At 35.3% G+C, this 24894-nt stretch overlaps 2 protein-coding genes across 2 annotated transcripts in view; one reads left to right on the top strand and one right to left on the bottom strand.

The window, feature by feature from the left end:
• The window catches only part of LOC128238322 (disintegrin and metalloproteinase domain-containing protein 10-like), a 23274-nt gene extending 4509 nt beyond the window's left edge, over window positions 1-18765 (top strand). The window contains exons 2-18 of the mRNA XM_052954134.1: window positions 4977-5112; window positions 5799-5914; window positions 6821-6983; window positions 7210-7267; window positions 7574-7756; window positions 9279-9434; window positions 10047-10143; window positions 10310-10552; window positions 10772-10911; window positions 11136-11319; window positions 11606-11747; window positions 14508-14615; window positions 15404-15506; window positions 15780-15891; window positions 16498-16632; window positions 17063-17205; window positions 17583-18765. Of these exons, the coding sequence (XP_052810094.1) occupies window positions 4977-5112; window positions 5799-5914; window positions 6821-6983; window positions 7210-7267; window positions 7574-7756; window positions 9279-9434; window positions 10047-10143; window positions 10310-10552; window positions 10772-10911; window positions 11136-11319; window positions 11606-11747; window positions 14508-14615; window positions 15404-15506; window positions 15780-15891; window positions 16498-16632; window positions 17063-17205; window positions 17583-17891 (2528 nt within the window). The 3' untranslated portion in view covers window positions 17892-18765. The remainder of the gene's footprint in view (window positions 1-4976; window positions 5113-5798; window positions 5915-6820; window positions 6984-7209; window positions 7268-7573; window positions 7757-9278; window positions 9435-10046; window positions 10144-10309; window positions 10553-10771; window positions 10912-11135; window positions 11320-11605; window positions 11748-14507; window positions 14616-15403; window positions 15507-15779; window positions 15892-16497; window positions 16633-17062; window positions 17206-17582) is intronic.
• Window positions 18651-24894, bottom strand: LOC128238323 (uncharacterized). Its single transcript, XM_052954135.1, has 6 exons — window positions 24773-24894; window positions 24028-24183; window positions 22038-22420; window positions 20748-20893; window positions 19907-20216; window positions 18651-19497 (listed from the first exon to the last, which is right to left on the bottom strand). Exons 2-6 carry the CDS (start codon window positions 24174-24176, stop codon window positions 19274-19276), a joined length of 1212 nt encoding a protein of 403 aa, XP_052810095.1. The 5' UTR covers window positions 24177-24183; window positions 24773-24894; the 3' UTR covers window positions 18651-19273.

Below are 24894 nucleotides of genomic sequence, written 5' to 3'. Positions count from 1 at the left end.
ACTGGCTGTGGTCTTGGTAATAAACACTGGCTGTGGTCTTGGTAATGAACACTAGCTGTGGTATTGGTAATGAACATTGGCTGTGGTTTTGGTAATGAACACTGGCTGTGGTCTTGGTAATGTACACTAGTTGTTGTCTTGGTCATGAACACTGGATGTGGTCTTGGTAATGACTATTAGCTCTGGTCTTTGTAATGAACGCTTTTTCTGGTTTTGACAATAACAAATTCCTCTGGTTTTGGTAATGAAAACAATCTATGGTCTTGGTAAGGAAAGTTTGACTGGTCATGGCAATAACGCAGTTTATCTGGTTTTGACCATCAAAACAAGCCTTTGTCTTGGGTGTGAACTCCTGGTCCGGTCTTGGTAATTGCAAACACATATCAGCTTGACACATATTTACTAACTTTTGTTAAAGTTTAAATGCAACATTTTTGACACACCCATGCTCTGGTTAATATTAGATGTGCGTTTTAATAGTGTTGACACTATTCGAGTAACCATCAACTCAGGCAAGTTTCCTTGTAGATGCCATTATTAAGCTAATCTGAGTTTTAAAGAAAACGCAAAGGTTTCGTTGCCATGAACAGTTTTAATGTTGACAAAATTATAGATGAAAGTGGTTTACACGCGAGACCCATTATTCAGTCTTAAATGATAATAAGTCGGAAACCCTTGGTTAATTGACGAATTTGGACGCGTCTCGAAAGTCGCTTGCGGTTCTCGAACTTAGAACCCTGATTTTTAGGAAGCACGTAAATGTTTTTTTATGAACAAAATGACTTCGGAAATATAGTTTAAGTTAAAATATAAAGTTTAATTCATTCCACATTCCATATAATTATACGTTTATCAAGACGTGGCATTTTGGCACTTACAGATTGTTCCATTTTGACTCATAAAAAGTTGCATTCCATGAATTTGGAGAGAAAAAATACAAAAGAGTTCTTGAGAAACCCGGCGTGGCTTATCGCTTTATCAAATTCAAGAATTAAACTAGAAACCTATTGAAGCGCATTCTCTATGCGGCTGGTCTTTAGTTCAGGTCAGAGTTGTAAGAATATGGCAACAGATGGGGGTAATAATGCCTCTGCACGTTCTTGACAAGGAAGAGGGGATTACTTTAATTGACCTGTACTAGCATGTTCAGCGCTCATCCAGATTAGGATTTAATTTGAAAAATGCGCAAGATAATTAGTTGTTATGGGAACTTTCGTAAAGCCAAAATTTATTAAGATAATACAATGCTGATAATTTAATCCAATGTTATATAATGTTGTATAACAAATACATATCGTGAATAAATATGCAGACACAATCAATCAGATTGATGAGGCGGGGTATTTCCGAAGCAAAATCATCCCTTTTAGAACACGCTAGTCATGAATGCGCTGTAATTATCAGTCACAAGTTACAAATCATGCAATAATGTGAGCATGGAACAAACTATTAAGGCAGAGGTATAAGAAGTCTATAGTGCGATCGTCAACTCGTAACTCGTAAATTGATCGAGACGCGTCGTATATACAGGGATTGGCAAAATACTTTGAGCCATTCGAATATCGAGCCAAGCGGGATGCTTACAAAGAGAAAACAAAATCGGTCCTTTACATCAAGTTCGAGCCAACGAGGAACTCGAACCAAGCGATATCGAGCCAACGGGTTTATACTGTAAATGAATGAATAGGAGATAAGAGTGCACAACTGTTGTGCAATAATCGATATTTAAACACTGATGATTACTGAATTGCAGAATTTACATTTGAGTTTACAACCCGTGAAGATGTTTATCTCTCTTTACTGGTTACTTTTTTTGCTAATGATAAAATTTTAAAGGCCTAAGGATTCAAACCGTCTGGATGAGATGTTACTTGTTTAACAAAAAGGTGTTTACAGCGCTGCATTAAATTGAAATGAAATCAGCATGCACTGTTAACAGGCGCATGTTTGCACATTCTGAATTGCTAAACGAACCAAATTATGGGAATTATGTTCCTTTAGTTGCACCAAACACCGTGTGTACATAGTTAGATATTAAATTTCCGTGTCCAATACTCAATAATTTCCTCTCTATGTGACGTAGCCGGGGTTAAGAAATTGAACGAATATTCAATATGAACAAATGCACTATTTACAGAATGACTGGGGGCTCTTGAAGTATCTCTCTTTCATAATGTTTGATGAATATTTAATTGGTACATATGAATTTCTCTATCAGCATTGCTTTCTCAAAGGTTCATAATTTAGTCTATTTTTCCCGAAAATTAGAAATGGGGCCAGGACAATAAAACATAAACTCGTGCACGTGTTATTTGTAATCTTTTTGCATCTTTTATGTTGATTGCTGATAAAATGTTTCAGATATTAATTTTAAAAGTTGTATCCGTTAACTAGGGTTGTTTTTTTTAAATTTATGTTGTCAATTATAATGTTTTGACTCTATTTTGACTTGGGAAATTTGTCTGCACAATAGAATTCTCGTCTCAATTTTATGACAAGTCTCCAATCTGGTCCTTGTATGGCATTCTTTCTTATGCACTATGTTATATATATTACCAGTAGTAATAAGCATTATTATTTCGGATTGCATAAAACTGTGTATAACTAATTAATATACGATTTGATTTTCGTGTTCAAGTCTATATCGACTCACATTTAGGACCATTCATTAACATTAACAATGCAAATTCATTTGATGCAAATGATTCATATTTTCGTTATCTGACCTATCTTTTGGGCTCGGTTACTATAATTCAAACAAGTACGGCACTTCAGAAAGTGTCTCAAAATAAACAAGTGAATCATGGTGATAGTGACTAACTCATTCATATGCAGTTACATTAATGACTTAAATAACATTGGTATGTTATATATACGGATACAACTCGAGGGCGGTGCCAGTATATATCGTTAAAAAGGGCGCAACTCGGAGGCACGTGCTCCCTACCCCAGGAATCCACTTACATGTCAAAGGGGTTCTGGGTCCTCTCCCAAGAAACAATAGGAAAATTTGTGTCTTGAATAATGCTCTTCGGTGCGATTTATGCATACTTTTTCGACCATATTGACATGAAATGTTAACCTCGATAATATTAAAGGGGAGTGGCTTGCGCCGGTAGCAAACCCACCCCCCGAATCCGCTTGTGCAATTCCCATGTAATTTAACTTTTTAACAATAGCGAAATTGCCACTTTCCTTTAAAGGGTAATGTGCTTAATCTGATGTTGATTTTAAAGTGCTTGTCAAAAGATTTAATTGTCAGAGATGTCAAATTTTAGTATCCTCTAAATATTAAAGTAGGACGAATCAATCCCAACATTCGCGGTATTCGTGTATCTGGTGTTATATCATAATCTGTCAAAATGTGATATTATGACCTAAAACAAACAAAAATGCCTTAATTGAGATTACTTTTCGGTTAAGACAAGCCATTTAATGACGATAAAACACGTACTTCATATAAATAGACAGGCTCTACAAAGATGTGCAGGGCTCCACAAATAGTAATATAGTATATGCCATATTTGTATCTGTTGGCCATTGTTATGGTGACTTAAAACAAAATCACTATTTGGCTACTGTGCTTTTCCCTGTAGTTTCCATTGTATCTTTGTTACATTGTAATGTTAACATACACCATTGTATAGATTATACTTGACGTTCGTAGTCTTTAACACGCAATGAGTTATGACGTCATTGTTTTTTTGATATTGTGCGCCGATTGGATTAGCGCGACGTCATTAAACCAATGATATAAGACGTTACAAACACCAGCTATTATTTAATTCAAACGTGTGTTGTCGGTAACACATCTTTAATATTCAATAGCAGAAGAAACTGCAAATTTCAATCGTAATGAAAAACTGTAATTTAGAATGTTAGTATAAGTATTGATCGCAATTTGTTACTGCGTTTTGTGCTATATGAACGCATTAAAAAGCGAGCAAACTACCAAAAAGCGCTATCGCGCTTCATGGAATTTGCTCGCGTGCCCTACTGCGTTCATACAGCATAAATACAAGAACAAATAAAATAAATCCTGAAATAGCTGAAAGCCGATATATTTATAGAATATGACTAAATTTGAAAGATATAATAAACGCTCAGTCATGTCATTGTTCATGAAGAGTTTAATAACATTTCTTCTTAAAAGGATGTACTTAATGGTTATTAGAACAATAATATGACTCAAACACAACGATTAATTTTGTATGTAGATAGCACCGACATAGTATTATTGAGGAACAGTGTTTTTCTTTTTTTCAAAAAAGTTGTGTTTGAAAAAACATTTGTCGGATGAACCACGTGTATGCTGGATTGGAAACTGCAATGAGAATACAAGTGTTTGATCGCATCTTTATGTATAAATGCAGCATGGTAATAATGATACACAGATACTATGTAGGTGGCTAGAACTGTTTAATTTTGCTGTGGGAGAAAGCAACATGAATGGAGAACACAAACATTTAACATTTCAGACTTTAATAACATTTTATTTTCTAATCTGGGGGAAGCACGTCTTATCTAGATGTGAAAACCTCAACTCCCCTAATGTCACAATTCTTGAACCGCCACTGGATTAACACGACTATGTTTTCAAATGTATATAATCATTTTCACTTGAGAATCAATGTGTTTACTATCATACCAAGGATGTAAATGCAAATTTACAAACATGTCCCGGATGCCCTCATACATAATAATATTTGATACCCCTTATTAACCCATTTTTATTGTTCGTTATTTGTGTTTTGCGATAAACATTCAGAGGCGCATTTTACTTTTTTAAATTGATATCATTGTGTAAGGGTTTGGGTAATAAAATATTTCAGTTTGTTATTTTGGTTACAATTATGCTCGTCACGCGTTTTACCAAGCCTTCAAATTTCAAATCAGTTTTTTGTTGGTTATGTAACAGATATTCCATTAATGGTTTACATAATTATGTTGATGTATTTTAAATTCATATTTTTCAGCTCGTCTTTCATACCAAGACGAACAAGGATGGCGGTTCAAGCCGATCTATTACAACCGAGAAGAATTGCAGTTGAACTATACCCGATATAAATTACACAACACATCTTTGAATATTTCATTTCATGCCCTTAACAGGTAGGATAGTCGTGCTTTAAAGCTGCATTCACACAGATTGAACGTTTTGACAACTTTTTTTTATTTTTTGTCCTGGGAAGAGCCAATGTTTGTGAACATCCATGGAAACCAGTTATATAAGACTGCTGACAAATAAATCAGATGGCAGATTTTTATATATCAGTTCAAAAATTGATATTTTATGAATTTTTCTTAAACCGTTAGTAACAGTTTAAGCCATAAAACATTAGTTTTCGAACGGAAATCCACTATCTGATTTTTTGTCAGCAATCTTATATTATTGGTAAAAAAGTTGTTAAAATGGTCAATCTGTGAGAGTGCAGCTTTAATGAATAATTATATGAACGATATAATTGATTGACAGCTCAATTTACTAATGTATGGTTCAATCCATGAAGGGAGAAATATATGCTCATTTGTTTGTCACTGTGTATACTGGTAGCAAAATTGGCTTATTTTACTTTTTACTCGGTTTGTTTAATTCTAAAAAGTACCTGTTTTAGAACGTCTGCTCATTTAATATCTTGCCCTCTCGTTAGCAAAAAAGACAAAGGCAAATTATTCAGGCAATTGAATATCTTGCTGACCACAACCATAACTTAACGATAAGCGAGGTACGATATCGTAATAATGCTGATATCAACAACATGGTTATAGCACTGCACTTTATCTGAATCTCTTTCCAGGGAGTATACCTTGCATTTACATGAAACTCATCCATCCAACATAGAACCCACAGTCCATGAGAATCACACGAAATCCACTTCGTTAGAGGCATCAGTACTTGTTGGACAAGTGACTGGTAAGTTTTAACTTTAAATATGTACTGGTCATTCTGGAGCATCGTACATCTCTTAACGATATCTGTTAACTCTTAACAAGGTTGATCGGCTGTCAGTGAGTCAAGTTATCTATTACCAAGGCTGTTATCGATTCTTGAAAACAATGAAACTCTTACCAAGGTCGATTGGCTGTTAGCGATTCTTGAAAACAATGAAACTCTTACCAAGGTTAATTGGCTGTCAGCGTTTCTTGGAAACAATGAAACTCTTACCAAGGTTGATTGGCTGTCAGCGTTTCTTGAAAACAATGAAACTCTTACGAAGGTTGATTGGCTGTTAGCGATTCATGAAAACAATGAAACTCTTACCAAGGTCGATTGGCTGTTAGCGATTCTTGAAAACAATGAAACTCTTACCAAGGTTGATTGGCTGTCAGCGATTCATGAAAACAATGAAACTCTTACCAAGGTTGATTGGCTGTCAGCGATTCTTGAAAACAATGAAACTCTTACCAAGGTCGATTGGCTGTCAGCTGTTGCCGGGTAAATGGCTTATCTTGGCACAGATATTTAACCCCTTGAAAGCTTAAGACGTTTATCGAAGACTCCTTATTATTGTTTAACAATAATCAGTGCTCGTTTCAAGAATAAGTTAATATGAACAGACCATTCAAGTGTTTAACTGTGGAAAATGCAGACCAAGAGAGCAATTTCATTTTTAGATGTGTTTTATTGATAAGGTTGGACCGGAATTATTTTTTTTTACTGCTTTGTGTTGGATTGACATTAAACAAAAGATCGGCAATTGTTTAGTTCGCTGTTTTTATTCGCTGAGTCATAATAATTTGTAAAGGGTTAGGGTCGCTCTAAACAAACAATATTTTGAGTTACAAGCTTTCATATTCAGATGACAATTATATTTTTCAGGACTGCAGGACAGTCTTGTTACTTGCGCCGTTCATAATGGAGTTTTTCAGGGTATTATTTCATCAAAAGGGCAGGACACATTTTACATCCTTCCAACATCCTGGGTTCTCAAAAGCCCAGCCATCTTTTGGTCTGTGATATACTCAGAACATGACTTTAAAAGGTAAATACCTTGATGTATTTTTGATGATAAAAATATTAATAGTTATTCAAATCATCGGGATGAATGGTACTTTAATTGGTATTCAGGATTTGGTGTGACAAGAGCCCTGCAATGAAAAGGAAAAACAAAATAATCAAATAATTGAGGAAGGTGCTTGACGGGGAAAGGTTATCATACGTTTCACGTTTTATCAGCTTTATGATTGACATTTAGTTCTATTTTCCAGGGATTTGTCATTACATCGGATCATCAGAAACCATTACAAATCATTTATATCATTACAGGTAGGTCATCGAATAATCCCAAAAAAAAATATGATTTTTTTCAGTAATTTTTACGGCAGATTTTCTTTAAGTGTTTTTATTTTCTTGATAAAAGTGGTATCAAAATTTCGAATTCAATAAATCTCCCCTATCTTGAAAAGCACTGTATAATTTTCCTGTTATCGTCGAAATCTTATCATAAAACGTAAGGAAATCGCTTCACGTTTTGACAAAAATAAATTGCAAAACATATCAGCAAAACACTAATTCTCTGAGAATTTACATTGCGTAAATGATAACGAAAGTTTCTTATGTGTGTTTTTCAAGCAAACTCATGAAGGTAGAAAGCTTACATTATCACGCCAACTAAGCATGACTCGAGAAAGGAGGTCAATCCCAGAAGGAACAAGGAATAAATTTACGGAAAACAGTTTGAAGAAGCGGGTCTGCACAATCAAATTTACAACTGACCCGTTCGTTTGGAGGCATGTCATGGACAAACATGGACAGGTATTATTTGGACCATCTATTTATTTGACATACACACTGTCTCATAAGCTTTTTCAGGAGTATTGTGGGATAACATCGAAAACTACCAACCGACATAAGCTTTAGAAAACAACACCTTGGTAAAATCGCACAGCTTATATATAACAAGGAATTTGTTTCAAGGAACAAGGATCAAAGTCTGGCCCTTTATATGTTATTTAACGAAAAGAACTCAACAATCAATTCTCAGTCTGAATCTAAACTTGTCCTCATAACATCAAAAATTAATAAACTTCTTATGATTTTCCTTTTTTCTCTCATATAAAGAAATTGACCTAAGCTTTGGTCAAGATTCCAAAAAAACACAATTACTTATAACATAAAATATTATACATTACGACTCATCTTTTTTTATCAAAACTTAAGTACGTCTCGCTTTCTAGAACGATTTTACTTTCTTGGGAATATTTAAATACGAATTTTATCAACATATTCTAAGAAAATCATACAAGATGTTCAGTTATGCCATGCTTTCATGTGATAATACGAGTTGCTATCGTGTTGCGGCACAAGGCAGCAGAGACATACATAATAAAGCTCCGCACTTATTGTTTTACAATATTGAATGTTTGATACGTTTGGACTTAAACTAAATGAGGTTTTGTTTATAATTTTGATATATTTTGGTGTGTGTCAGTCAAAAGGTCTAAAAAAACTCATTTGTATATTTTAATCAGTGCAGCGTTGCACATATCGATTTCTTTCACCTGTTGCATCATAAATTACAGTGTTATCACGCTTAAAGATAAATATTATAACTCTGATTAATATAGTAATAAAACACTTGGTAAAGTTCATCTATTACTAGTGATTAAAACCTCTTTGATGATCAAATAAACTAATAAGTGCTTTAACTGTATATTCCAGTAGCATTTATATGGCAATTCATCTGGTTATATTGTTATTTTCTCAAACAGCTGTTGTAAAAACAATATAAAACACGTTGATGTTATAAAACTAATTGTTTAGTTTAATGTTTAAATGGAACATTTGATAGACTGAGATTATAAAAAAGCTCGAAATTGGCATACATTTTTATTTGGAATAACTATTTCTTGATATTGGTCAACCATAACAATAATTTTGTAATATCGAGTAATATCCCTTGATCTTATTGGCCAATGATAACAATAGTCTATGTAATGACGAGTTATTCCCCTTGATCGTATTGGTCAACCATGACAATGGTTTTAGTAATGTCGAGCTATACCCCTTGATCGTATTAATCATTCAAAACCATGGCTTTTGTAATGTCGAGTTACGCCCCTTGATCAACGAAAAAAACTGACGAGCGTTTGCATCTTGACAAAATTTGCAAAACCATAATGACAAAGTGCAAGACACGCGAGCGCTTCAGAAGTAAAAATGTTTTCCAGGGTCGGCCTGAAACCATATTCAAAGAAAATACCAATGCAATACCTTGCTCATCTTGGTAATGATCAATCTGCTAAGAAATGATATGTATTTCTGTGTGTTTTTTTAGAATAAGATACGAGCCGTGAATGAAATCCATTACATGATTAGGGACCATATGAAAGTGCTTAATAACATATTTGAAGAAACAAAGTTCACCGTCAATAATGGAACACCTGATGAGTTTACAATCAATGGTTTCCAGTTCGAAGTAGGGGAAATTGTGGTATGTACTCTATATAATGTTGCTTGATTGTTTTTCTTCCATTTTCCTTGTATTAACCGGTCGCAAATGAAGTCAAATTAAGTTGGAAAGGGTTTTCAAGTAATAGAGTAAAACTCATCATGTAAACAGTAAATCCAAAGGATGGACCGTGAATCTTTTACAGTTTAACATAACTATCAACCTTTCATAAATTTTACAAAACATTAAACAACTCATTAAAACCTCATGGACAAATAGTAAAAGTGTTTGTCAATTTTAAGTTATCCGATTCACAAACTAGCTTGTCATTTTGGCCAGCCACTGGCGATAATGTTTAAGTTTGAAACTTGGTGACTCCATAAAATTTTGTATCAATTTGGAAGTGGTATTGCTTGCTGAATACCGATTTACAAAATAGAAGACAAACACTTTATTAAAGATACAGTAACCGAAGTTTAAAGTTTTCTTTCAACCTAACTCCGATAAACTTTGGCATAATATACAAAATTTCAAGTCTAAAAAGCTTGTTTGTTTTTCTCTTTAAATTATACCCTTCCAAATAATACCAACGTAATGTAGAGATACGAGGCATCCAAAATGTACATATTTAATTGGATACCTTTCATGTTCCAGATTTGGGATGAACGCCACTGTGACGATAAAACAAATGTATGTACCGAGATATCAACACCTAGGGATCTTCTGGATGGCTTTCTTGTAACACAATATGGTTAGTACCGTTAACATATTCGTTACTTTAGTTTTTCATAAACTATGCATCATAATCCGTCGTCATTAACACGTATAAATAACAGACAAAACTAATAAATATCATTATCTAACTGAGAAAACTCTTAAATGAAACACAAAATCATCGTCATGTTTGGTATTTCCAGACCATAAGTTAGATTACGACTACGATAATGAGTATCCCGACTACAACTTTACTGACCTCGATTACAACGCAAATACAGAGAATTACAATAACCAGGATGACAAGGACTATTTAGAAGTTGGAGAGTTGACATCGAATACCCAAAATCAACAAAACTGCCTTTCCGTTGTGTTCACTGCTCGTTCTATTACCCACGATTTAACACCGGGGCCGATATACGGGCTAGCTTATTCACCCAACGAAGGTTTGTTTTTTTACATGTATTGAGATAAATAGTATAAGATTACCTAATAATATAATAACATTATTGTAATTCGTATGCATATACAAAGCCATTGGTTAACACAGTACTTTTTTCTGTTTCATAATACCAAAATCACTTAAACCTTGCACCTTGTTGATGCGTTACACAGTCATCCGCACCTGTAGGTATATATCTAAAATCTTGTGTGTGTTTTTACAGAACACCAAGAAACTGGTATTTGCAGTTCAGCAAATGTTGCCTTTGTCAACCTTTATGTCAGCGAAGAAGTCCCATATCAGCCCAACACAAGGACAAAACTGGTGTTTGCTCACGAAGTTGCCCACGCATTTGGCGCACCGGTAATGGTTCCTAAATTATGTATTGTTTAACGATGTACATTGGTAAATTTAAGGTGACAAGTTTAGTGGTTTCAAAATGTTTTGATTATAAATAAAACCGGTCTCGATATAATTAGTAAAAGGTGATAATGCGAGATTCAAACTAATGAAATTGCTGAAATTCCGTCATTTTGTTAGTTAATAAAATATATTCAACGTTTTTTATTGAATTGTTGTTTTTTCAGCATGATAATGATAAATCTGTGTGCGGTGAATATTCAGTCCTAATTGAACCGGATGAAGGCTACTTTCTGATGCACGAAGTGGCAGTGACAGGTGACCTGGAAAACAATTTTAAGTTTTCCAATTGCAGCTTAAATACAATTGGTACTGTTTTAACCAGAAAATCGTCAATATCATGTTTCATAGGTATGTCAATCGTTTAACCGAACATATCTTTTGACAAAGGTTTAACACATGCGTCAAGGGCCATCGCATAAAGTGAAAAAAAAAATCTAGTCGAACAAAACCTGTTGGAAGTTCAACTTCTCTTTTCTGAAATTTTGATTGCTTTTAAGAACATTATAACATATTTTATATCACATTCATAATAATCTGAAAAGGATAAGAGGATGTCTATGAATTACTGCATTATTACTGTTTTCTTTTTTAATATTTCAAATATCAGTGACGCAACAAATTTTCCATAATACAGAACATAGAACTTCAATTTGCGGTAACGGCATTGTTGAAGAAGGGGAACAATGTGACTGTGGTTCCAGATGTCACCTTGACAACTGTTGTCATCGCAGGGGAACTGAACACGAATGCTCTCTGAAAAAAGATGCACAATGCAGGTAAACACATGATTAATATATTACCTGTGCGATAAACTTAACATACAAATACCTCACAATGCGTATGGAAGAAACAAACAACACAAGCAGAACATGTACGTGTTTTACCCATTGTTACTATCTTAGCTGTTCAAAATGGCTACTTAAAATTGGCATTGACCTAAACCACCAAACAGTGTACTTGAATCTGAACGACGGGGCTAAAACATTTGTCTACTTTTACTATTATTACGGTAACTGCAGATTACAAGTACTTCACACTCGACTGCGTACTAGTTGCATCGGTCTTAACTATCACCTTTATTGTAAAAATATTATCAACTCTCCTCTTTGCGAGTGCGGTGAAGTTGAAAGTAGTACCCACTATTTTATGCATTGTCCTTTATATACCCACTCTCGACAAACTTTCTTTCGTAATATGTCAATTATCACAGAAATTAAGATTGGTTTCATTCTCCATGGCAATCCAACCCTTAACAACGAGAACAACTCCAAAATATTTGATACTGTTCATAAATATCTATTATATATAGTGTTTGAACTATCGAACCTATATTTAAACACACAATCCTTAGTTTTGTTTTTTTAGCATTAGTAACATTCTTTCTCGCATAAAAAAGTATATATCGTCTTATCGTCAACCATACGCATTTTTCTGGTAAATGAGTAATTTAATACCCACGGAGAAGAGCTCCATAAACTATGCTTTCGTTCCAATCCATTTCAATATTATAGCAACATGTGTGTGTGCATATTCTGTGCAGTTTGTTTGTATATGTTGAATAAAATATGTTTAAATCAAGGACCTTGCTTTATTGGCGATAGCTGTCGTTACCAGCTATCTTTTGTTGTTACAGTGCACGCCAATGACCGTGCTGTATTGGAGATACCTGTTGTTAATACCCATATTCTGTGGTTTCAGTCCAATTCAAGTGTCGTGTTGTAGTGGTGATACATGTCGCTACTGTCCATCTTCTGTTGTTTCATTCAAAGCCAAGGTGTTTGATGATAAATGTCTTTACTACCTATATTATCTTGCAACAGTCCAAGTCTAGGGTCGTGCAGTAGTGGTGAAACATGTCGCTGCTACCCATATTCTGTTGTTTCAGCCTTAGCCAAATACTGTGCAGGAGTGAGAATGCATGTCTTTACTACCCGCCCATCTTATGTTGTATTAGTCCTAACCAAGGACCGTGCAGTAGTGGGAATACTTGTCATTACTACCTGCCCATCTTATGTTGTATCAGTCCTAATCAAGGACCGTGCAGTAGTGGGAATACATGTCCTTACCACCCGCCCATCTTATGTTGTATTAATCCTAACCAAGGACCGTGCAGTAGTGGGAATACTTGTCATTACTACCCGCCCATCTTATGTTGTATCAGTCCTAATCAAGGACCGTGCAGTAGTGGGAATACATGTCCTTACCACCCGCCCATCTTATGTTGTATCAGTACTAACCAAGGCCCGTACTGTAGTGGGAATACATGTCATTACTCCCCATCCATCTTATGTTGTATCAATTCTAACCAAGGACCTTGCAGTAGTGGGAATACATGTCATTACTATCCGCCCATCTTATGTTGTATCAGTTCTAACCAAGGACCTTGCAGTAGTGGGAATACATGTCATTACTACCCCCCCCCCCATCTTATGTTGTATCAGCCCTAACCAAGGACCGTGCAGTAGTGGGAATACATGTCATTACTACCCGCCCATCTTATGTTGTATCAGTCCTAGCCAAGGACCGTGCAGTAGTGGGAATACATGTCATTACTACCCGCCCATCTTTTGTTGTTTCAGTCATAACCAAGGACCGTGCAGTAGTGGGAATACATGTCATTACTACCCGCCCATCTTATGTTGTATCAGTCCTAACCAAGGACCGTGCAGTAGTGGGAATACTTGTCATTACTACCAGCCCATCTTTTGTTGTATCAGTCCTAACCAAGGACCGTGCAGTAGTGGGAATATATGTCATTACTACCCGCCCATCTTTTGTTGTATCAGTCCTAACCAAGGACCGTGCAGTAGTGGGAACACTTGTCATTACTACCCGCCCATCTTATGTTGTATCAGCCCTAACCAAGGACCGTGCAGTAGTGGGAATACATGTCATTACTACCCGCCCATCTTATGTTGTATCAGTCCTAACCAAGGACCGTGCAGTAGTGGGAATACATGTCATTACTACCCGCCCATCTTTTGTTGTTTCAGTCCTAACCAAGGACCGTGCAGTAGTGGGAATACATGTCATTACTACCCGCCCATCTTATGTTGTATCAGTCCTAACCAAGGACCGTGCAGTAGTGGGAATACTTGTCATTACTACCAGCCCATCTTTTGTTGTATCAGTCCTAACCAAGGACCGTGCAGTAGTGGGAATATATGTCATTACTACCCGCCCATCTTTTGTTGTATCAGTCCTAACCAAGGACCGTGCAGTAGTGGGAACACTTGTCATTACTACCCGCCCATCTTATGTTGTATCAGTCCTAACCAAGGACCGTGCAGTAGTGGTAATACATGTCTTTACTACCCGCCCATCTTTTGTTGTTTCAGTCCTAGCCAAGGACCTTACAGTTGTGGAAATACATGTCTTTACTTCTTATATTCTGGTGTTTCAGTCCAAGCCAAATACCGTGCTGTAGTGGTGATACCTGTCGTTATAACTCTTTTTCTGTTGTTCCAGTCCAATCTAAACACCGTACTGTAGTGATGATATCTATCGTAATTACGCATCTTTGTTGTTTTTTTCAGTCCAAGCCAAGGCCCGTGCTGTAGTGGTGATACATGTCGTTACTACAAGCAATCGGAGAACATGGTTTGCGAACACGCTGCATCTTGTGTTGACACATTGTACTGCAAATATCCTTTATATTATCTGGTTGCATACAATAGTCCCATATTAATATCATTAACGAATCTCGATCAACAGAGACAAGTGTCGTAGTAACTTGTTTGGCAACCAACAGGGGTTTGTGGATCTTTGTGGAGAATTGTGTTTAACTTTTCAAAGACAAAATATTACTCGACAGCTAAGCCGTCAATTCGAATGCTTATCGTCATGATCTCTCGAACATGCATTTTCGTGAGGCTGACCTTGGCCTGGTCATTATCAATCGAGTTATTTTATGTTAGTTCTTTTCATCTAAGTTAAATTAAAAACACTCTGTTTTTACATTCGTAAGTCATTATTTTGCAAAACGTTTTTAGAATTGTATTTTTTTTAGAAAGACAAAAGTGTTCGGTATTTGAGTAATCCAAATATTGAAGTGTGAATTACTCTCCAAGAAATGACCGTTTTCGACATTAAATTGAAAACCTGGTTAAGCTATGTTTTGACAGATGTTAAAACACTTACCAAAGATGTTTCATACGCAAATTTAATCATCTACTACAATTGCCTCAAATATTAATGTAAAAAACCTTCAAACGTGTTCGAATTGAGGCACTTAAACAGTATTTCTATAAAGTGAAGGTCAATGATACAGTACACACAGTTAAGTACGGAAGCATACACAAAATTAAATCATATTTTAGTCATTTTACCTGCAGCTAGTCATAGGTTTAACAGTTATCAAATAGCTAGGAATATGGGCGAAAATCTTGAACTCGCCATAATAAGGAGTATGTAGATTCCTTAACCTTGTTACTGGTGACAGCGCCACATGTCCTGTGCCGTCCGAAAGTCAGATAAGTCCTGACAATACAACTTGTACAACAGACAATGCTAGAGTTGGCGTGTGTCACTTAGGGGTGAGTAGTTTTACAATTATACTTCAAACTTTTACCTGTCTTTGTATGTTTTTGAGTATGTTTTGAAAAAAGATCGTCTTTTCGAGCTTTTCACCATTCAAGTACATTATTTGTATTATCCGTATTGTAGATTTTAATATTTCAAATATATATGTTTTCGCCGCATTTGTGACATTAAGTCATAAAATGATCGTTCAAAGTAAGTCAATTTCAGGTTTAAATAATACCATACGATGTTAACATTATCAAGTACATTGAATGTTGCATTTTTAGAATTGTAAAAGATCGGTGTGTAGCTTGATTGGATGGCAAGAGTGTGAACTGACGAACGGCGCAGCAACGTTGACTCCAAAGGAAGAAGAAGAATTATGTTTTGTCGGATGCCGTATGTATAAATTGATTACCCACTTCTTTATTATTCCGTGACTTCATCGTTAAACTTAATAGTTCCTTTCAACCATTGACGTCATTGAAGTTATAATTCCGGTTTATCGCAGTTCGAGGTTACGGAATACCACAGGAGATGTTAAAGGCAACTTATCGCAAATGCATCTATACACATTATAAATTATAAAAAGTGATACTCTTCCTGTACTGTTCATTTGATAACACAATTATTGCTAAAATTGAAAGATAATTGAAAAAAGGCGAACAAAATGAAACACATTTTGAAAGGTTAAACCTTGAAATTTCTATTTTTCAACGTTCTGTTTTGCGGATGAAAAAGACTGCGTAGTCTACAAAATACAGCTTAAGGTGTATCGTTTCGAGACATCTCTTTATAGACTGACTGTATGTGTTGAATATGGCAAATTTCAAATTCGATTTTTGTGTACTGTATACACTTCAGTCGCAAACGTTTATTTTCGATACTTTGAAAAAATGGCTACTTTAAAGGAACATATTCTCAATTTTACATGTATAGTATACGTATTTCTTAAAAGTTTTATTTTTGTATTTCTGTTGTAAATTTTCGAAATTTTATTTTTAGAAAAAACAAAAGCATCGCCATGTATCAGCACTCATGACGGTATCGCACTTGCGCAGTATCCAGAGCTAAACAACTTATTGAAAATAATTGCTGAGCGTGATCAATGGCAGGAGGCAAGCATTCGTTTACCAGTCGGTAAGCATGTAATTCGATTTGTCAATGATTGTAATGGTTTAATTTAAAATATGAATATTGTACTCGTTGGAAATGGATGTTTTATCGAAAATCACTGTTTTGAACTTTATTACCCGGAAAGAACATTCGATTAAAAATGTTAGTCGTTGGATGTGGCTGGAGGTGAAGAAATAGTCCTCTTTATTGTATTGAATTGTCTGACTGCACCGACATTTATTTCGTGTGGTTTTCATTATAATTTGAGTAGGGGTTGTTTTAAAAATAAGAAAACATGTTCATGTAACTAAACTATATGTGTAAATTAACATTGTCAAGTGAAGTAATAATGCCGTATATTCTTTAAAACTGTTTTCATTGGTCGACTTAAATTAAAGACATCCAAAACATATTTCTGTTTATTTAACTATACAAACTGTAAACGTGTCTGCAGGTACACCATGTAACCGTATGACGGGATACTGCGATGTATTCCAACGTTGTCGAGGAGTGGACCCCGACACACCTCTCACCCAGTTGAAGAACTGCTTCAAAAAAGGAGGAAAATGTGCATCGCTGTTTGTTGACTTTTTATCGGTAGGTACTTACATTATTTCCACTGCAAGACCAGTCGTTGATAAATGCAATGTTATTGGCTATATCATTTTTGGAGACTTCAGGCAAGGCTTCAATCTAACTATTCAAAAACAACGTTTGCTAAAAAATTGTTTGTAGTTGAATGAATTTGAAAATAAGATAATGCTGTAAGATAAGATAAGATAAGATAATATAATATAAGATAAACAACAGAAGATGGGTAGTAAAAACATGTATCACCTAGACAGCTTGGTCTTTTGTTTTTTCTGAAACAACAGAATGTGGGTAGTAAAGACATGTATTCCCACTACAGGATAATCAAGATAAGTTTTTGTTTGCGGTTAAACTTTTAAAATGCATTCTATTTTTGATTTCAGAGTAAAGGTGGTGTCTTCACACTGGCAACTGTGACTGGTATCCTGTTGACCATTGCTTTTGTGAAGTGTTTTACAGTCCACACCAAGGGCAGACACCTACACCATAAAGTCAAAACTTCACACAGATCTGTCCGTGAGTCGGTCACCAATGTAAGACATTCAGTAGGACATATGGCCGAGTCAGTCAGACTGTCAGTGACTGATATGAGGAAATCAATTAGAAACTCATTATTTTCGAGACAAAACAGTCTCGTTGATCAAGAATTAGAAAGACTAAGCCAAGAGTCAGATAACGTGTTCGAACCGTGAACGTGGCAATATGAAACACAATGTGCTTTACTCAGTAGTTTGTGATGATTGTATCATATTTCACGTCTTAAATCTTGTGATAAAAGGTGGTGTACAGTGTAAGAATTCCAGCCTGTATATGACGACCAAAGTTGTAAACATATAAACGCTATTCAGCTGACCAAAGACATGTTTATGTATGCTATTTTACTAATTAATCCTCACTTGCTTTTAACCCTTGTTATTGGTGTTCTAAATATTATACAGGATAAAGCATAATGCCAGCTTTGTCTCTATCGCATTTTAAGATGCAAAATCAGTTTAAAATACTCATACTTACTGCAGATAAACTTATTACCAGTATTATACTTTATTTTTGTTTCCTTTTTGATTATATTTATGCTTTTGATTTTCTTTATTATCCAATTTAGAGTAAGAGGAAGTTGCTCCCTTGCATTGGTATATAATGTTTATATATATATGTATATGTATTTTTTTGCATAATTTGTCGAAAAACAACACATATGGCATCTATGTTAAATGAGTTCCAACATGTAGGGCTTTTTGCATTATTATGCATTTATCGCTTATTTTATATTAAGCATGTCTTTATGTACAAGCCAAATAGTGTTTCTAGTCGAGTATTTCGAATATGTGATGCAGGTGTTTTGCCTATTTAAGATGTATGTACATATTCGTGATATATTTGAACAATCCGTGTACATTTACCTTTTCTTGCATTATAAATTATAATGCCTTGATAAAACATACATGAAAATATAAGATAAACAATTTTGTTTATTAACAAAATCACTTTACATAATATACATTAACAGCCAAAATCAAATGTTTATACTTTGTTTGATATATATTTTATAATAAAACATAGAAAATATGTTACGTTTACACTAAAAAGAGCTTTACCACTTGTGTCAGACAATATAGCAATACACTTGAGTTGCATTTAGCCGAGTTGAGCTTATGAGCCAGGGCTACATTTGGAGAACCGACCAGCAGCACAAAAAGCGTGTAAGGCATGCATCATATTTGATTCTGATAATACACATTATTATGTTCTTTCCGTTTATATATAGAGATTTACAAGTAATATTAAAATAATATGATTTTGGATATTGTTAACTATTTTGAATTGTTGGCCCTTTTTGCTATCCAAATCAAACATCAGCGCACGCAATATCAATGACTTCACTTTCTAAACAATCTTACGTACAATTTGGCGTGCGTTTCCGAAAAGTACAGAATTCCTTTTATAATCTTTAGAGGCATATAATGAAAAGACAAGTTGTTATTTTGATAAAACAAATGCAATAAATTTCACCTCGTCAACACCAAAAGCATTCCAGTCATGGCAACAGCTTCTGGTAATCATAACAGTCACAAATCTATTTTAACACCAACTTTGCGTTTAAGACCGTCTTAACCAATCGTCGCAAGTGACTCAGTTGATGTGAAGTCATTTCCTGCCACATGCTATACAATTTTCCATCTGATGCCAGCTCTTGGAGGGAGTCGTTGGTTTTAGTCATACGAATTGAAGAATTGTAAACACTATGAGCAGTCAAATGTCTTGAGCCTTCGTCGTTTGAAATGATAACGACACATTGAGCTGAAATACAAAAATGAACAAGCACAACTAGAAAACAACCTACAGATTCAGTCAATGAAATTGCCGATAGGCAATTTGGCAAGTAGTGGACTTAATCATAAGAAATTAAAACTTGCGCGCGGGCTTTTCGGTCCGACTACTGCCTCATCCGATACACACTCCCTGTGTCAGATTCAATGTATCAGCACATGAGGTTATATTTTAAGTCACTTAGATGATCTAAAGTCATTTCCTTATGATTTAGAAAGGCTCGTTCGCTACGCTCTCTCCGCAAATTCTTAACGGCCAAGATTTACTTCATGTCATCTAACTAATACACAAAACAGCATACTCGTAAATATCAGATAATTTCTATAACCCAGTTTTAAATATAGATAGCTTATGCTATGCGATTATAAGTGTATTTTACCTCCAATAGACTTGATAAACTTCAAAGCCATCAACACGAGATCTTTCTCAGATCCGTTGATATAAAGCCCTCTTGTTTCCAGGTCCACCAAAACCACATACAATTTAACATGCGGCATCGTCCGAATGTCATCTACTGCAAACACTGCATAAAATGGTTTTGCGGACAACTTTACTCCTTCGAGGTGTCGGAGCATCGAATCCATTAGTTTGCTAATTAATCCATTTGTGTTATCCCTTTGAAAGCAAATAACGCACATTTCGTTTCTGAGTCCAAGTGAATGTTTTGGTGTGCCTGGATTGGACGATACCTGAAAGAACGACACGTCATTTTATAAATGTATCTTCACCAAGTAAAGTTTGCCAAAATGCAATAGCTATATTTATGACATACATACTCAGTTCAAATAAATCACATGTATATATCCATTTTCGAGTAACATTTCTAAAATAATATGTATGAGAAACAAGGACATTGATTCAGTTACAAATGCATTCTTGAAATAAATATACATGGTATTGGCGCATTTAAGTTTGGTTAGCGGAAACCAAGTTGGACTAGTGTATTTTCTCAAAACACTTGCCTACACTCTCTTGCCACTGAGAAAGTCTAAGCAGAAGTTAATATGACTTCCATCACATTCGTTGCTTAATAAATACTTTGAAACAAAGGTATGAATGCAATAATTTGGAGCTGACTTAAGTTATTGCTAACAGTTATGATACGTGCAACACTATAAACACCCTTGCTGCGGCTGTGCGACATTATGGCATGGATCTTCAACAATGACAATGATACAGATTTATTTGAAAATAAAGAAATATTATGTAAAGTTCCGTACCTTTCTTTCAGGTTTCGCCTTGTTCATAAATTTGGACAAGTGCGTTTGAACTTGCGAAACACTCTCCAATGATTTAAGTATAGGTCTTCGGAAACTACAGAACAGTTGTACCGTCACGATCAACACCATCACTACTCCGAGAACCTCTGAAAGAAATACAAAGTGATATTTTATTTTATGATCAATAGCCAGGCGAGGAAAACACAAGAATTAGCAAGTTTTCCGGAAGGTACGTATTACGTATAACGAAGACAACATTTTGTTATTTGAAAGATGAGATTATAAGTATGTTCCATGGCCGAGTGTTTAAGGTTCATTCCGACCCGAGCGTAGGGTGTTTTGCGGAAACGAGGTTTACTGATTTTCCGCAAAACACCCTGCGCGAGGGTCGGAATGAACCTATCTTACACGAGCGGCTATGATAGATGCTTTTTCTCCCACCTCAGTTTAACAAAATTAAGTAAAATTGTATTTGTTGCTGGAACTCGTTTGTGCTTAGTGATAATAAATGGGTATGAATATGAAATAATTCGTGGTTGGCATGGAAATGCGCGTAGTGATTCAGATTATGTTAATAGTCAAAACGGTCTTTAAATAGTTCAAGGAGAGTGAAGCATTATTTCTTAAAATGTGCATGAAAACTTTTTAATGGTGACATTTGAAGCGAGAAATAATTAATTAGCGTTCTAAATATTGCCACAAGACAATATTTCCGTGATGCTAAAGACAAAGGGGGGTTATAACAATGTGGTGACCATTAAAAAGCAGTTCCATACGGGCATTTTATCTTCGCCGGTGGGCAAGATAAGAATTTCAAGCATGGTTAAATTATTGGATCTACTTATCTAAGGTGGGAGAAAACATCGTATATATGTTCGAACAGTTCATTTCGTTTTGTAGTTTTGGATGAATGCAAATGTTCAAACATTCAGCTTCAAAGTTTAAGACAACGTTTGAAAAACGGGAATACCATTTTTCTAATAAACGATAAGTTGCTAATTACGAAATATATCTTCATATAAACTTATGCAACCTTTTTTGAAATTCAGACTATTTGTTTGGCAACATTTTTTGGTTCATAGAGACGTGTTTTGTTTTGATGAATGGTAAAAGACTACAATGATTTCAAAAGTAATATTTCCACTGTTGTTAAAACACTGATAAAACTACTTATTTCATCGAAAATCATTAAGGAAAATGTAGTGCATGCATATATGGTGTTTATCTATAAAACAAAAAATCCGAATGTGTCTTCAAATAACCTATGTAGTTTCAAATGATAATGCATACCGTCAGAATAAATCCTGCCCTCCAAATGTTTATATTTTGATTCCAGCTCAGCGTACTGTGTACTTATGTTGTCCATTTTCGCTAGAAACTCTTCCAGCTTTTTGTCCATTGAAACGTACACATCAGACTGGTCTATAATTCCGCGAGCAATAGTCTCCCTTGCGAATACTTGCTCCTTAAATGCGACTTCCAACATCTGCATACGATTCGTCAACTCATCGATTAAATGAGAGTTAGAGCAAGGCATTGAGAGGTCTGGTGAATCTGGCATCTCCTCACCAAATGTGCTTAGTTGAGTTGCAAATAAGAACGTTGAAGAATTGTAAAGGCACAAGATCAGCCACTTTCCAGTTTCCAAGGCACCAATAGCAGCAAAGACAAAGCTGAAATAAAAGTCAAAGTTGATTGTTGCACTGATTGTCGATAGCAATACAACATTTTCGCCAGTGCATAAATACATTTTAGGAATAATATTCAACTTAAACTTTGACCAATTCTGATTTAAGAAATATAGATATATTTTTTATTAATTAACATTCCTCAAACTATTTAGTATAGTTGATGTTTTATAGAGGTAAACTACGTGTAATAAACAAGTTAAATAAGTTGAAATAATTTAGGTTCACAGTCAGTCAAACAACGGAACGGTTAATGTATGTGATTCGTGATGGAAATCTGCCTTGTGAGTAATTATTTTTCATTTGGCTACGTAATACTATTTCTATAATAGAGTATCGTGTATCACGGAAATGTATCGATCAAACCCGCCGTAACAATGATTTATAAATGGAAATAGCTTCCTTCAAGGGAAAAATGAAGCTTCTGCATTTATGACGATTCCAATAATATAACAAAAGCATTCTCCAGAAACGTACAAAACTGTTTCTATTTTAATGTATAAATGATTTAAAGAAACAAAAATCACGTGTGCTCAATCTATTGACAAGACCGTTTTCGAGTTGTCACCTTTAAGTTTAGTATGAACGATTGCTCGACCAATGCCGTGGATTTCATCATTCACCGTTACACAAACTTGGTATTATAGTATATCACATATTACATTTTGAGCTTATGTTTAAGAATCTGAGGTGATTAAAGTAGAGATTTCCTTTTAATTCTGATTGTTCAAAAATGTCATATACTATACAAAAAGGGAGCATGTGTTGTACATTGTACACACGTAACTTCTAAGTTTACGAAGCTTCGAAGTGAAAGCACTAAAGCTTGTTACTAAAGTCCAAACATTTTCTACCACGTGTGACATATTGGGCATTGTGCCAAGACACTTTTTGCACTGCACGTGGCCAGGGGAAAACTGTAACAAGTCTCATTACTGTTTGTAAAGCGTGTGACATGTGAATCAATGTGCCAAGTTTCACTAGTTTTCCAGCATTGTACACAATGATTCTATTATGTGCACCGTATATACACCATGTATTGCAGTGCATGGCTGTATCACCATGTATTACAGTATGCACATCATTATCGCAGGATTTGCACCATGTATTGCGGTATGCACACCATGTATTGCAGTATGCACACCATGTATTGCAGTATGCACAACATGTTTTGCAGTATGCACACCATGTATTGCAGTATACACACCATGTATTGCAGTATACACACCTTGTATTACAGTATGTACACCATGTATTGCAGTTTACACACCATGTATTGCAGTATGCACAGTATGTTTTGCAGTATGCACACCATGAATTGCAGTATGCACACCATGAATTGCAGTATGCACACCATGTTTTGCAGTATGCACACCATGTATTGCAGTATGCACACTATGTATTGCAGTATGCACACCATGTATTGCAGTATGCAAATTATGTATTGCTGTATACACACTATGTATTGCAGTATGCACACCATGAATTGCAGTATGCACACCATGTATTGCAGTATGCACACTATGTATTGCGGTAAGCACACTATGTATTGCAGTGTACGCACCATGTTTTGCAGTATGCACATTATTTACCATGCAATTTTGCAGCCCAAGGGTAGACGGTCGATGTGGCCATAATTTGTAATGCCGTTACACACAATACCTCTTGAAGAACCTGCTGTTATGGGGCTTAGGTCTTGTAGCATCCTGCACAACCATGTCTTCTTTAGGGAGAGCTTCATTGCTGGCCTGTTTGGGTAATTACATAGGTGAAAGCTAAAATCGGGTAAGTGATTGTAACTACGGTGCTGACACCAAACATTATATACGATCTCGATCTTTTAAGATTACTTTTTACTTTGTATAAAAACGGTCACCGATGGAAAGATTGTAAAAAAGACTAGAATTGTGTCCATTGTGACGCAAATTCCCAATGTGTCTGTACCATTTCGAAGGGTATATTCTTGCCATGGGCACGGCAATCGGAACTGTGAATGGTCATTTGCTGCACACCTAATTTTATTATTCTCCACGTAGAGATAAACAAGGAGATACAAATCATTCTTTAAAATCATCTTGTACGTGATACCTGCTCATCTGGACGTACAAACAGTCCGGCAAAAACTACACACACATCTATATGCCCCCACTTTTGAGGTGGATTTAACGTATTATATAATCTATTAAGAAGTGATAGTATTTCAATATAAGCGATGTATTGTTTTCAAATTTCGAGTGAGTGTATGTTCATACACTCTACAATCCTAACAAAACAATATGCAATACAATGTAAGGGAAATTAATCAAACTAATAATGAAGTCAAAATCAAATACTTACGTGTATAATCCGTCTTATTTTTCAATATGTTACAGTTTAAAACATCACTCTATTGATCTTCATCCATCGCATTAAGCAGCCACAACAATGATTTATTTAAATCATTGACTTCATGGTGAAGG

The sequence above is a fragment of the Mya arenaria genome, chromosome 6 (genome assembly GCF_026914265.1).
Source record: "Mya arenaria isolate MELC-2E11 chromosome 6, ASM2691426v1".
NCBI classification, from domain to species: Eukaryota; Metazoa; Mollusca; class Bivalvia; order Myida; family Myidae; genus Mya; species Mya arenaria.
This window is presented reverse-complemented; position numbering and strand designations above follow the sequence as displayed.